Genomic DNA, 12653 nt, shown 5'->3' on the forward strand with positions numbered 1-12653 from the left:
ATAAATGAATAAAGTAGTTGTAATGGCAGCTTCCCTCCTCGTTTCCATGTGAAATACAAAATACATGAAGATATGTGATTCTTCCCAACATGTTACGCTGCCCAAATTTCTCGCAAAAAATTCTGACTTTGTCAAAATTTTGGCCTTGTTTGTAGGAAAATAAAAACCTCAGGGTATTAGCTGCAAAATGTTTGGCCTTGTTTGTAAGAAATTGAAAACTTTAGGGCGTCTGCTAAAAAACGTTAGAGTCTTGGTGCTACTACTGGTGTTCCGGCTCGCGCTGTCAGCGCTCGTCCTCTTCCCGGCGTTGATTCCGCTCGAGCGACCATTGGGATTGAGCCATGCTCGAGGTCGCAAGTGTAGATGATGTCGATGAAGTGGATTTCGAGCCTTAGCCCCCTACCTGGATAGTACATGCATGTATTGTTAACCAACGAACAGGTTTAGTAAAAAGAACTGAAACTGCAATTGAACTACCTTTCACTTGAAATTCAACCAAAAATTTCCAAGGAATAAAATACCCAAAAAAGTTCAATCTCAGCCAACTAAACAAGTTCTTCACAAAACTAGCCAAGGCTGGGGGGCAATGGCACCTGCAGCGTTGTACATAGCTCTGCCAGTGATTTCAACAAGAAAAATGGCTATTATACTACAATAATCTGTAAATCTTTAACATTTGCACTATAAGAAAAGCTTAGATTTCACTATAAAAACTACTACTACAATCTGCAAGTCTTTAGTGGTTCATCTAGATTGAATTGAACGTCACCCCAAAGAAAGTGAAACGTTCAAAGAACTCATAGAGGAAATATTGTAAAATTGTCTATCATAGGTTACCACATAACTTGTTAAAGCTCGTTTGATTTTTAATGGTTTTATAGTTATCAAAAATAGGAAATAAATAGTGGAATATCACTCCAATGTTATAACATGATCCAACCGGGTGATTGTGAAAATATGCATTTACACGCCCTCGGCAAAAAAATCAATCATTTCAGCTCAGTGCTACATAAATATATACTCAACTATTTGTTTTTTTCATCCCAGGCATATACACTCATATTTTTCCTATCAGTCCGTTAGACCATCTTATATTATGTGTATGTGTTGTTCCAATATTATTTTCACGATTTTTGGAAACTTTTACACCATTGAAACATTAACTAGTTATGTGAAACCCGTTGGGTATGGGGCTTTTTGCTTATGTTCTAGCCTTTTTAGGCAACCTTGGTTCTTGTCCGTGCTTAGACACGTGTTTCTTCCGCTGCAAGAATGTTGTAATGTTGGGTCGTGTGACCTCTGATTGGTGTACAACTATGCTATCATATTGACACATGTTTGCCCAATTGTTCACTCATATTAAGCTCTTCTATCTTATTTAGTAGTACTTGTTGTGATATTACATCTTTGTTCATCGGCATATGAAAGTGCATGTATGTTATGAAGTCATATGATGGGGCGATCAATATGCGCTTCTAGCCTTGACAAGGATTCCAAAGTCTTTGTTGAGGCTAGGACCGCAGGTTTGGCGTTATAAGTTGGTATCAGAGTAGTACCGATCCTAGGATCCCTTTGTTGGTCGATGTCAATTCTAGAAATAAAAATCTATTTTGATAGTTACTTATTAGGTAGTTTTTGAAGAGTAGGAATTCTTTTTTACTTCTTTCCCCACCCGTGCTCAAGGAAGTTTGATGTAAGTGTTTTATCTATCATCTTACCTCTTTCAAAAATTATTTAAGTTCTCACAGGTTTCAGAGTTACGATATCGATTGGAATGCCGGTATTTCTTTTAGTGCCCCTATCCGTTGTGGTAATAGTCTCAGGTAATTGCCGCACGAAGAGATTCTTATGATTTAGGTGCATGTGCAACATTTGCTATCGTTTCAGTTTCATCGATTGAGGACATGGGTTTTCAAAATTGTTTCAATACTATTTGCTAGCAGTAGCCTGGAGCTATACACATTATGGCAATTAACATTGAGCATAACTTGACTAGGGACACTAAAATGAACGGAACTTGTTTAACTGAATCCTCCATTGATTTGGTCAAGTCAAGATTTAGATTAGTTAGAACTCCACTCTGCTCTCGGAACAAATATCATCTCCAACAACATCATAACACATATATGAATGAAAAACATCATCGAAACTTCTTAGATTCATCTTGAATATGTGAGGAACATGCTATGTACTTAGGCATGGTTGCTGGCGCCATGCCACCTTTTATTTTACTGATCGCGTATGTGTTTGTTTGATTTCTACCTTTTACAACAATGAAAATAAGCGCCTAGCTGTTTTTTTGTCAAAGAAGACAACTCAAGGCAAAGCAGATAAAATCAAACCCGAAATCATCAACTGCAATGACAACCTGTCAAAGAAAACAAGAGTTAATCCTACAAATAGAGAACAGCGCGGCCAAGCGCACCTTAGCCTCTAAATAGTACATGCATTTTTCCCGCCAAATAGTACATGTATTATTTTTTTGCGGGAAAATAGTACATGTATTATTTACTTTTTTGCAGGATAAATAGTACATGTATTTTTTTGCATGGAAATAGTACATGTGTTATGTCAACACAAAATATTACACACCTCATGTATAAAATACATACGGTGTCTAAAAGTACATATAAATACATACGTAGCACAGTCCTGGGCTGCCCACTGCTCAACCCTGGGCCACACGATCTCCCCATCTGGACGGGCAGAAGGTGACCACGTACTCCTGCGCGTAGCAGCGCGCCGTGGCGGCGGCCACGTCGTAGGCGTAGCTGTAGTAGGCCGGGCAGGCGTCCCTGAAGAGCCGCGAGTAGACGCTGCCCCGGCACGTCTCCGCGGTGCCGTACGCGCCGCGGCAGCAGAAGGCGTCCAGGCCGAAGGCCAGGCACGCGCTCCTGCACGCCACCACCGTCGCCTTCTTGCCCGCGCCGCCGCTCGTCGTGACCTGCAGCTCCGGCGGGCACACCGCGTTCACGTTCTTGGCGCACCCGGCGATGAAGCAGTCGCCGCTGCGGTTCGCCGGCCTGGTCCACACGGCCACCGGGAGGTTGTACCCGTCCACCACGCTCACGTCGTAGGAGCTCCCCTTGCTCTGGTCCGCGTGCAGGTTCACCTCGACGAGGGTGGCGGGAGGGGCGCCGACGGACCCGTTGCAGGTGAGGCGTCCGTCGCAGTCGCCGGTGAGGCAGCTGGCGGCGTTGGCGTCGGTGCCCGCGAAGGTGCAGCCGGTGCGGCCCCAGAGGCGGCCGTTCCAGGTGGCCGGTGCCCCGACGCGCTTCGACTGTCCCGGAGGGAGGAAGAAGCCGCCCGCGGCGAGCACGGGGTGGCCGGCGTTTGGCGCGACCGCCGGCCACACCGGGAACGGGCACTTGTTAGTTACGTGGAACGTGACGCCCCCTACCGTCACCACCGCCGGCCCTGCAGCAAAATGAAACGCTGCACATGTTCAGTCCAAAGTCCAAACGCAGCAGTCGAGTAGCTAGCTAGGCCTTCATCACATTTCACAAGCACACACACTGATGAGTGATGAGTGGAGTCACCTGGGAGAGCCAGCACCAAGATGCAGGACAGAAGCAGAGGAGGAAGAAGAGCCATCTCTCAGCTCAGATCTCTTGAGTTGAGGAGGAGACCTGAAATGAAGATGAACTGATATGAAACGAGCTTTATATAGACCTGCAACTGCAGAGAAGAGGTGAGGATTGATCGAGCCTAATCTAGGACTAGGAAGACGAACTTTCGGTTTGTGTGACTTGCATTGCAATGGAAGTAAAGCTGAGGCATGATGAGAGCCGAGACACCTGTGCAGAGACCTGCTGGGCCAAGAAAGCGTAGGATTTTTATGCGGATGTTCCCTTTCTCACTGTATTATCTGTTAGTGCCATCTTTTTTTCAGTGGAATCTATTACCGCACATCAAAGAATTTCAGTCTTTGTTGTTTCTAGAAAAACTTGATTGCCTGTTTACTTTTGTGCAGATTTCATGTGCGTTGCTCTGAACCGATGAAATCCAAGTTGCTAGTGAGACAATCAGCATTTGTTTTTCGTTGTTGGACTTCACATCTGTATTTAGCCCGACAGATTCAGAAGCTTAGCAGATTCACACCGATCATAGAAAGCTCAACCAGATTCAGAAATTTGGCCTTTAGCAGATTCAGACATTGTTCGTTCAAACTTGGCCTTTAGTTCCATCATGTAATTTCCATGCTACAGTAACTGAATCATTGATTGCTGAGAGGATTACATGGCGAGGAACCCATAAACTAAGTTTGGGCCCTGCAACTAATTACAGACATACTACTACTAACACAGTAATTAAGCTAACTCAGTGTCAGCGGCACTGCAATGAAATAATTAACCAGTGGCACTGCATCTATCAGATGCTACATCAAGCTAATTAACTCATCAGCGACACAAAGCCAGGGTGCTCCGCTCCTTTGGGCTTGTTGAACCACCGGTGCTGGAGCGCTTCCGTGGCCGTGATCCTCTCGTCGGGGTTGAAGGCAAGCAGGCCGGTCAGGACCTCACGCCCGGCTTCCGAAAGCTCCTCCAAGAACTCCAAATCCAGCTTCCCCGTAGAAGCGATCTGGTCTCGGCGAGCAGCTCCTCCTCTGTCTCCGCCACGAACAGGGTCCCGCCGGTCAACATCTCCGCCATGATGCACCCAAGCGCCCACATGTCCACGGCCTGGCCGTAGTACCGGTTGCCTTCCAGCTGCTCCGGCGAGGTGTAGATCAGGGTGCCGACGCAGCACTCCTCATAGGGCACTCCGGCCGGCTTCGCCCGCATCGCCGACCCAAAGTCACCAACTTTGAGCCCGCCGAAGAAGCCGACCATGACGTTCTCCGGCTTAAAGTCCCGATGGATGACGCCAGCTCCATGTATCTTCCTGGCCGCGTCCAGGAGCTGCTCCATCATCACGCGGGTCCCCTTCTCGGATACAGGCCTCCAGAGTGACTCGCGCAGGGTGCGGCCGTCGGCGACGAGCTCCATGACGAGGAACACATCCCCTGTCTTGGCGTCCGTCGCCACATCCAAGATCTCGATAATCGACTCGTGACCCCGGCACGCGGCGAGGCAGCCAGCCTCGCGGGTGATCACGCGGATGTCGGGCGGGCCGTGCCCGCCGGCCCCGTTGCCGCGGACCCACTTCACGGCGACTTTCTTGCCTGTGCGGCGGTCGCGCGCCTTGAACACCTCGCCGTAGGTGCCTTCTCCAAGAACCTCAAGCTTCTTGTAGTCGGAGATGCTTCCAAACGCGTATCGGGGCTTCTTGCCGCCATGGACGCGCGGTTCTTGTCCCTCCGCCGGGCGCTTGCGGATGGCCGTCGACATGACCCGGGCTTAGAACGCGCGCCGAGAGCAGATCAGAGCAAGAGGGGCGGGGATTCGTGTGCGTCGGGAGCAGAGGAGATCGAGGTGGATGAGAGGAAGGATCGAGGATGAGGATTGAGGAGGATGAGGATCGAGGCTGTTTTATGGGCTGGCACTGACAGCGCGCGTCTCCGAATTAGCGCGGGATTCAGACAGATTGCGTACGCGTCGCGTTTACGCGGGTGACGCTCGCAGTCGCAGGGACAGCTCACTTTGAAATCGCTTCGTCACCCGCAAGCCATCTCGCACGGATTTTTCTTTCCGATCCATCCGGCCGTTCATCATGTAATTAGCCTCCTCTTTTTCTCATTTTTATTCCTTCTTCTATTGCAAAAATACAAGTTTTTTTTTAATGTTCAAACACTTCTTAAAAATTTAAGAATTCTTTTAACTGTGTGAACAATTCTTGAAATTACAGGAATATATCTATAATATAGATGAACACGTATTTCCCACCAAATCGAGGTTTTGTAAATATGTGAACACTTCTTTTTCCCTTTTCTATATGAAAATGTATGAATATTTTTAAAATGTATAACACTTTTTATAATACATGAAAAATTATTAGGCATGAACACTTTTTAAAATTACATAAAGATTTTTAAAATATGTGTACATTTCTTTTAGTTATACAAACATTTTTTAAATACATAAACATTTTTAAATTATACTATGAACATTTTTTAAATGTGATGAATATTTTTGGAATGCACGCGTGAATGTTCTTAACACACTATAAAACATTTTCTTGAAATACACGGCAAACATTTTCATAGTACTAGTTGAACAATTTTTCATATATTTTTTAAAAATAAAAACATTTAACAAATATATACAGTCTGTAGAACATTTTCGAATATCTCTACTATTAAAGGAGAGTTCATAGTCTTTTCGTTTGTTTCGCACGCATCCACTAAATTTAGAAATTGTCCGAGTTATTGTCTGCCCAGTCTCTGCCTCGCCCACTGATGGTGTCCCAGCTAGGGGGTCTCTCACCATGTCGTATCTCGGCCAGGCGGACTGGCCGTTGACCCCTTTGTTGGTTTCGGCATGGGGCACATCGGGTGGCCAATGACGTGTAAATGAAAGGATGCAGAAAATTTAACGTATACTCCAAGAAGCTTCATTCGTGGAGGACTCAGTTTCCTTGTAAGTAGCCGACTAAGATGCTGTGACGCTAGGACCACCGGTATCTATATAAATCAAAGGGCTAGGCTCGTAGAAGACACACAACAACCTCTTGATAGACATCTATACTCTGTATTTACTCCAACACAATAAACACAAACAAGACCTAGGGTACTATCTCAGAGAGCCCGAACCTGGGTAAAACCTTGTGCCCCTGTTACCATTGTACCTAGTAGCTTAGCTTGAGATCCCCTACCTCGAGATCTGGCGGATTTACCTTCGTCAGTGGTGGCTGATGTCGCTTGAAGCTACGTCGATATTTCTCCAAAGAGGAAGGGATGATGCAGCACAGTGGCGGTAGGTATTTCCCTCAGATATGAAACCAAGGTTATCGAACTAGTAGGAGAACCAAGCAACATAACGGAAACAGCCCCTGCACACAAATAACAACCACTCGCAACGTGACGTGTTAAAGGGGTTATCAATCCCTTTCGGGTAACGGCGCCAGAAATTGGCTAACGGACGGGAGAAAGTTGTAAATATTGATAGATCGAAAGCCAAATAAAATAAATTGCAGCAAGGTATTTTTGTATTTTTAGTTTAATAGATCTAAAAATAAAAGGTAAATAAAATAGATCGCAAAGGCAAATAATATGAGAAAGAGACCTGGGGGCCGTAGGTTTCACTAGTGGCTTCTCTCGAGAAAAATAGCAAACGGTGGGTAAACAAATTACTGTTGGGCAATTGATAGAACTTCAAATACTCATGATGATATCCAGGCAATGATCATTATGTAGGCATCACGTCCAAGATTAGTAGACCGACTCCTGCCTGCATCTACTACTATTACTCCACACATCGGCCGCTATCCAGCATGCATCTAGTGTATTAAGTTCATGGAGAAACAGAGTAATGCAATAAGAACGATGACATGATGTAGACAAGATCTATCTACACTAGATAAATAGCAACGATACATACGTGTCGGTTTCCCTTCTGTCACTGGGATCAAGCACCGTAAGATCGAACCCACTACAAAGCACCTCTTCCCATTGCAAGATAAATAGATCAAGTTGGCCAAACAAAACCCAAATATCGGAGAAGAAATACGAGCCTATAACAAATCATGCATATAAGAGATCAAAGAAACTCAAATAACTTTCATGGATATAAAAAGATAGATCTGATCATAAACTCAAAGTTCATCCGATCCCAACAAACACATCACAAAAAGAATTACATCATATGGATCTCCAAGAGACCATTGTATTGAGAATTCAGCGAGAGAGAGGAAGCCATCTAGCTACTAATTACGGACCCCGAAGGTCTACAAAGAACTACTCACGCATCATCAGAGAGACACCAATGGAAGTGGTGAACCCCTCCGTGATGGTGTCTAGATTGGATCTAGTGGTTCTGGACTCTGCGGCAGCTGGAATTGATTTTCTTCGACTCCCCTAGGGTTTCTGGAATATTGGGGTATTTATAGAGCAAAGAGGCGGTCCGGGGGGCACCCAAGGTGGGCGCGCCTGGGCCTCCTGGCGCGCCCTGGTGGGTTGTGCTCCCCTCAGAGCACCCCCAGGTGCAGCCTTGGCCCATTGGGTGTCTTCTGGTCCATAAAAAATCTCCATAAAGTTTCGTTGCATTTGGACTCCATTTGGTATTGATTTCCTGCGATGTAAAAAACATGCAAAAAACAGCAACTGGCACTTGGCACTATGTCAGTAGGTTAGTACCAAAAAATGATATAAAATAACTATAAAATGATTATAAAATATCCAATATTGATAATATACCAGCATGGAACAATCAAAAATTATAGATACGTTGGAGACGTATCAGTGGCCCATGCAGGTCTTACAAAGTGATTGCTAAGGTACGACGGGAGTCAAGATAAACGAGCGGATCGGCACCAACGTGACCTTAGTGCCGAGGCAAATCTTCACCTTCGGCGGCATCACACTCGTCGCCGACTCGACTGGACACCTCGACTAGGTCGAATCCTTTGCTCCAAGACGGATCGTTAGATTCGCCAGCATGGAGTAAACCACGGATTCCCATAAGGAGATGGACTTCACGAGCTGGGCATCGCGCCAAGCCGAGGACCAGCACGAGCCACTGGCCCATAACCCGATGTTAAAATCGACTTCCTGTGAGAATATTTTGTTGGATTCGATCTCGGATCGGAACCCGATGTCGCCACCTATGGCCCAGATGTCAGATCAAGCCGTGGTGGAAGGCGAAACCCGAGATCCATACCAGAACAGATCTTGATGGAGTTTCCTTCGTTCCTAGTATCAGATCGGGCTCAAGAGGAGCACAAGAAACTTCTTCTGAGCAAGATGTTAATTCGGAAACTCACAACTTCGGACAACCCAATCTCACTGTATGATCGGATTTGGAGGTCCCTGGGAAAAGTCAATTTCTTTAACCCACCCACCACCCACCTCGTAGCTAACGTTGAAGATCTAACCATGGGCAATAACACCGACAAGGCCAAGAGCACATAATATGAGGCCTGCGAGCCATTAGCAGCGGGCCTTGTACCAAGCTTAGAAAAGTGGGTCTAGACCATAACCTAGGTGTGGCACACCCCTTCATGATTAAGGATGGCAATTTTACCCATGGGTACGGGTACCCCCGGATACCGTACCCGTATGGGCAGGGTATGGGCATAATTTTATACCCACAGGTAGTACCTATACCCTACCCGTTAAGCCATTTGTAGGGCACGGGTATAGTATTTTACCCATGGATATACCCATACCCTACCCGTTTATACTCACATATGAACCTTACCCGTGATTAAAAAGTGTTCCTATGTAAAAGTTGTGTCGTGAGCTTGTGAACCCATGTTAAAGTTGTCACCAATCTTCAATTTGAATTGAGATAATTGACATGTACTCACATATATGTTATTGAGTTGAGATCAATGTTCTTTTTGTCAAATGTTTTATACATGAATGTAAAATTCCGAATAACTTGTGTACTATTTGATCTACCCGTTAGGTACCCAATGGGTATGGGTAACCGTCGGGTATGGGTACGGGTAAGGTTTCATACCCGTGGGTATGGGTATGGCTAGAATTATGTACTCATTGACTACACGGATATGGGTATGGTATTGCTCTACCCGCCCCATACCCTACCCATTGCCATCCTTATGATATGCTTAGATTCGAAAATGATGGGGAAAATGGTTCCCATAACACACATCGCCTCAGAGGCATTAGGCCCTTGTTAGACAACTGCCAGGCGAACAAGTGCACAAGTTTTGGACTTGGTTCATGGAAAGAAAGAATGAAATAATCAACTACAGTGATGCGGAAGCCCTCACAATGTTTAGAATCAACATCAATGATGAATGGCTTACACAGGATGCCTCAGCCAAAGACACCGACAAGGACTCTGTCTGGAGGGCTGGCTTTGCCTCTTTGATATAGTAACTGGCATTCGCCTGCAGGTCAAGAATGAGGCCCTACTTAGTATATGGTTGTTCAAACTTCTTGTTAAGGATGGTGTTTGGCAAACCGTGCCGTGCAACAAGTATCTAGGCCAAAAGGCGGTATCTTGGGCATATTGGAAACCTGGAGACTCGCAATTTTGGCCTGGCCTAATGGTGACAAAGAAAGGCTCTTTCGCTTTGGGCCTTTTGCAATAGAGGACGGGTCAGATATTCATTTCTGGGAAGACATCTGTCTAGGCAATGCCAGTGTCAGAGATCAATATCCAGCCTTGTACTGCATTGCTCACGATAAGAATAATACTATTGCGTAGTTGCTTAGTTCATTCCCACCAAATATTTCGTTCAGGAGAGACTTGATTGGGCCCTAGCTTATGTCATGGCAAAATCTCTTCTCCCGACTGTATTCGATCAACCTGACACAAGGCCAGAATGTGTTTCGCTGGAACCTTCCTACGTCAGGGTTTCTCACAATAGACCCTATGTATCATGCGCTCACGAATTCTGAGGTCCCAGTGAATAATAAGAAGAAAATTTGGAAGTCTAAGACTCTACTAAAAGATAAAACCTTTATGTGGTATGTTCGCACGGGAGTTGTGCTAACCAAAGACAACCTCGCACGATGCAACTAGCCTAGAAGTAAGAAGTGTTGTTTTTGTACTCATGATGAGATAATCAAACAAATCTTTTTTCAATGTAAGTTTGGCCGTTCTACGTGAACATGGTCAGACATCCAAATAAAGTCAAACTTGTATCTGCCCATGAGTGCTACCAATATTTTTTGTCATTGGTTGGACGGTATCCCAAATAGGTTCAAAACACAAACAAGGGTAGGAGCATATGCTTTAATGTGGTCACTTAGGCTAATGAAAAAAATGGTTCTGCTCTACATGTTATTATCCAATGTATGCACTCACTTCGCATGTGGTCTACGCTACAGGGAGTGGAGTGCCAACCGCTATTCAAGGCGGTCTGTACGCGGTTGCAGTAGGTGGCTATGAAGGTATTTCCCAACATGGGTGGCGGCATAACCTCCGGATTGATCCATAGGCATAGTGTCGGTCTATAGGACTCTAATATTGTCGTTATGTTGTTGTCGGTGTTAATACCGATAGATCTCGGGGTAGGGGGTCCCAAGCTGTGGATCTCACTATTGGTAACACGAGACAAAGGAGACAATATTTACCCAGGTTCGGGCCCTCTCGAAGAGGTAATACCCTATGTCCTACTTTGATTGTATTGATATGAGGGATAGTACATCGTACATGTATATACCACGAGATTGTTGTGTATGATTTTAATGATCTAGAATATATCCTCTATCGACTAGCCTGACCTCGACTCCAGAGGCCTAGGATAACAAGAATCCTAGTTTGATACGTCGGTGGAGAGGAGTCCTTGTCTTGATCACCAAGTCTTGTGGAATCTTCCTAGTATATGTCATGGGCTGCCCAAAGTGGCCCATTAGAGAACTGCCATGGGGTTCCTCGGCCCAACCCACCAGGTTGGGAGACGACATTGTGAATACCCCCTAGTCCAGGAAACCATCAGTAGCCCCCTGAACCGGTCTTCAAGTTGGGACGATCCTCGGTTCTTCCGAACCGTTCTTCATCTTCGGCCGTTAGTCTTGAAAACTGGTTCAAGAAATTTTCCCATCTCCGATCTTGAGGATCGCCAAGGTGCATCCAAAGAGTTCACATGCCAGGTATCCGACGAGTTCACACGTAGGGTATCTGAGGAGTTCACACATCATGCATTAGAGAAGCCCCTTTAGGTTCTCAACCTTTATCAATGCCTTGTTATTTTTATGCCACACCTCGGGTTCAAAGTTTTTCCCGTGCGATGGTGTACTCATGCTGCTGAGGTCCAATGTCGGACTGCATTGAGGTATCTCTTTGTAACCAAGCTCCAACGCTGGTTTGCATCTGAGGTGTCATAGATTACCTCGGTCTTGAAAGTTTTTGAATAAGTTCAGCCGAGCCTAATGTCAGAAAAGTCCTCTAGGGAGCCATCCACTCGCATCTGAGCTTTATGCCAGATTGCTTCCGAGGTGGTGCACGACCTCGGCATTAATTGCCCGCTATGGATTAGTTGCCCATAGGTGATTAATTGCCCGCTACGGATTACTCAGCAGTCAAAATCCAGAATAGCATCGCAGCTACAAGGAAACCAGAGCAATCACCCTGATTACATGGCTCCCTCTTTCCAAAATGAGAAATCACGGTCACAGCCTTCCAACACCATCAGATGTAAGGTGTGTGGATCATACAACCACGTGACAAAATCCTGCTACACTAAACGATGGCACAAGAGATGGAAGTGGGTCCCTAAGAAAATCTCTACTTCCAAAACTACCCCTCACACTCCAAATTCCACCTCGAGTTTCCAATTGTCGCTAGCCAGTACCATCCTCCCCACCCAGCCACCACATTCACTCCACCTCTCTCCTTCACCGCTGACGCCCTCCCCTCACCCCTCCACCATGGCCAATTACCCACTCAATCCGGTGTCGTTCCTCCCGCCGGGCTTCACCATGGAACCAGAGCTGGCAGATCGCGTGGTGCATAGTGGGATGGTGGTCGGATCAATCCTCCCTCTAAACCACGACTTCCTGGCGATTGCAGAGACCAGCAGCTACATCCCTCTTCATTGTCGCGCGGCCATCTGAGATGCAGTGCAAGGTTTGCTTCATG

At 45.9% G+C, this 12653-nt stretch overlaps 1 protein-coding gene and 1 pseudogene across 2 annotated transcripts; both read right to left on the minus strand.

Moving 5' to 3' along the window:
* Window positions 1-2426: 2426 nt before the first annotated feature.
* LOC123088520 (pathogenesis-related thaumatin-like protein 3.5) lies at window positions 2427-3673 on the minus strand. 2 transcript variants are annotated; one of them, XM_044510733.1, is made up of 2 exons: window positions 3540-3673; window positions 2427-3417 (listed from the first exon to the last, which is right to left on the minus strand). In XM_044510733.1, exons 1-2 carry the CDS (start codon window positions 3592-3594, stop codon window positions 2669-2671), a joined length of 804 nt encoding a protein of 267 aa, XP_044366668.1. In that variant the 5' UTR covers window positions 3595-3673; the 3' UTR covers window positions 2427-2668. The 2 variants fall into 2 exon arrangements, with proteins under 2 accessions (XP_044366668.1, XP_044366664.1); XM_044510729.1 differs by having other exon boundaries at window positions 2427-3435; window positions 3540-3625.
* A 530-nt stretch (window positions 3674-4203) lies between these two features.
* Window positions 4204-5430, minus strand: LOC123088534 (putative cyclin-dependent kinase F-2; annotated as a pseudogene).
* Window positions 5431-12653: the final 7223 nt, after the last annotated feature.

Source organism: Triticum aestivum, chromosome 1B (genome assembly GCF_018294505.1).
Source record: "Triticum aestivum cultivar Chinese Spring chromosome 1B, IWGSC CS RefSeq v2.1, whole genome shotgun sequence".
Taxonomy (NCBI): domain Eukaryota; kingdom Viridiplantae; phylum Streptophyta; class Magnoliopsida; order Poales; family Poaceae; genus Triticum; species Triticum aestivum.

Bases quoted from the DNA above. Each gene is read 5' to 3' on its own strand.
- LOC123088520 (XM_044510729.1), bottom strand. From the start codon at position 3,594: ATGGCTCTTCTTCCTCCTCTGCTTCTGTCCTGCATCTTGGTGCTGGCT. The intron at 3,436-3,539 runs GTGACTCCACTC...GAACATGTGCAG, and splicing joins CTTGGTGCTGGCTCTCCCAG to CGTTTCATTTTGCTGCAGGG.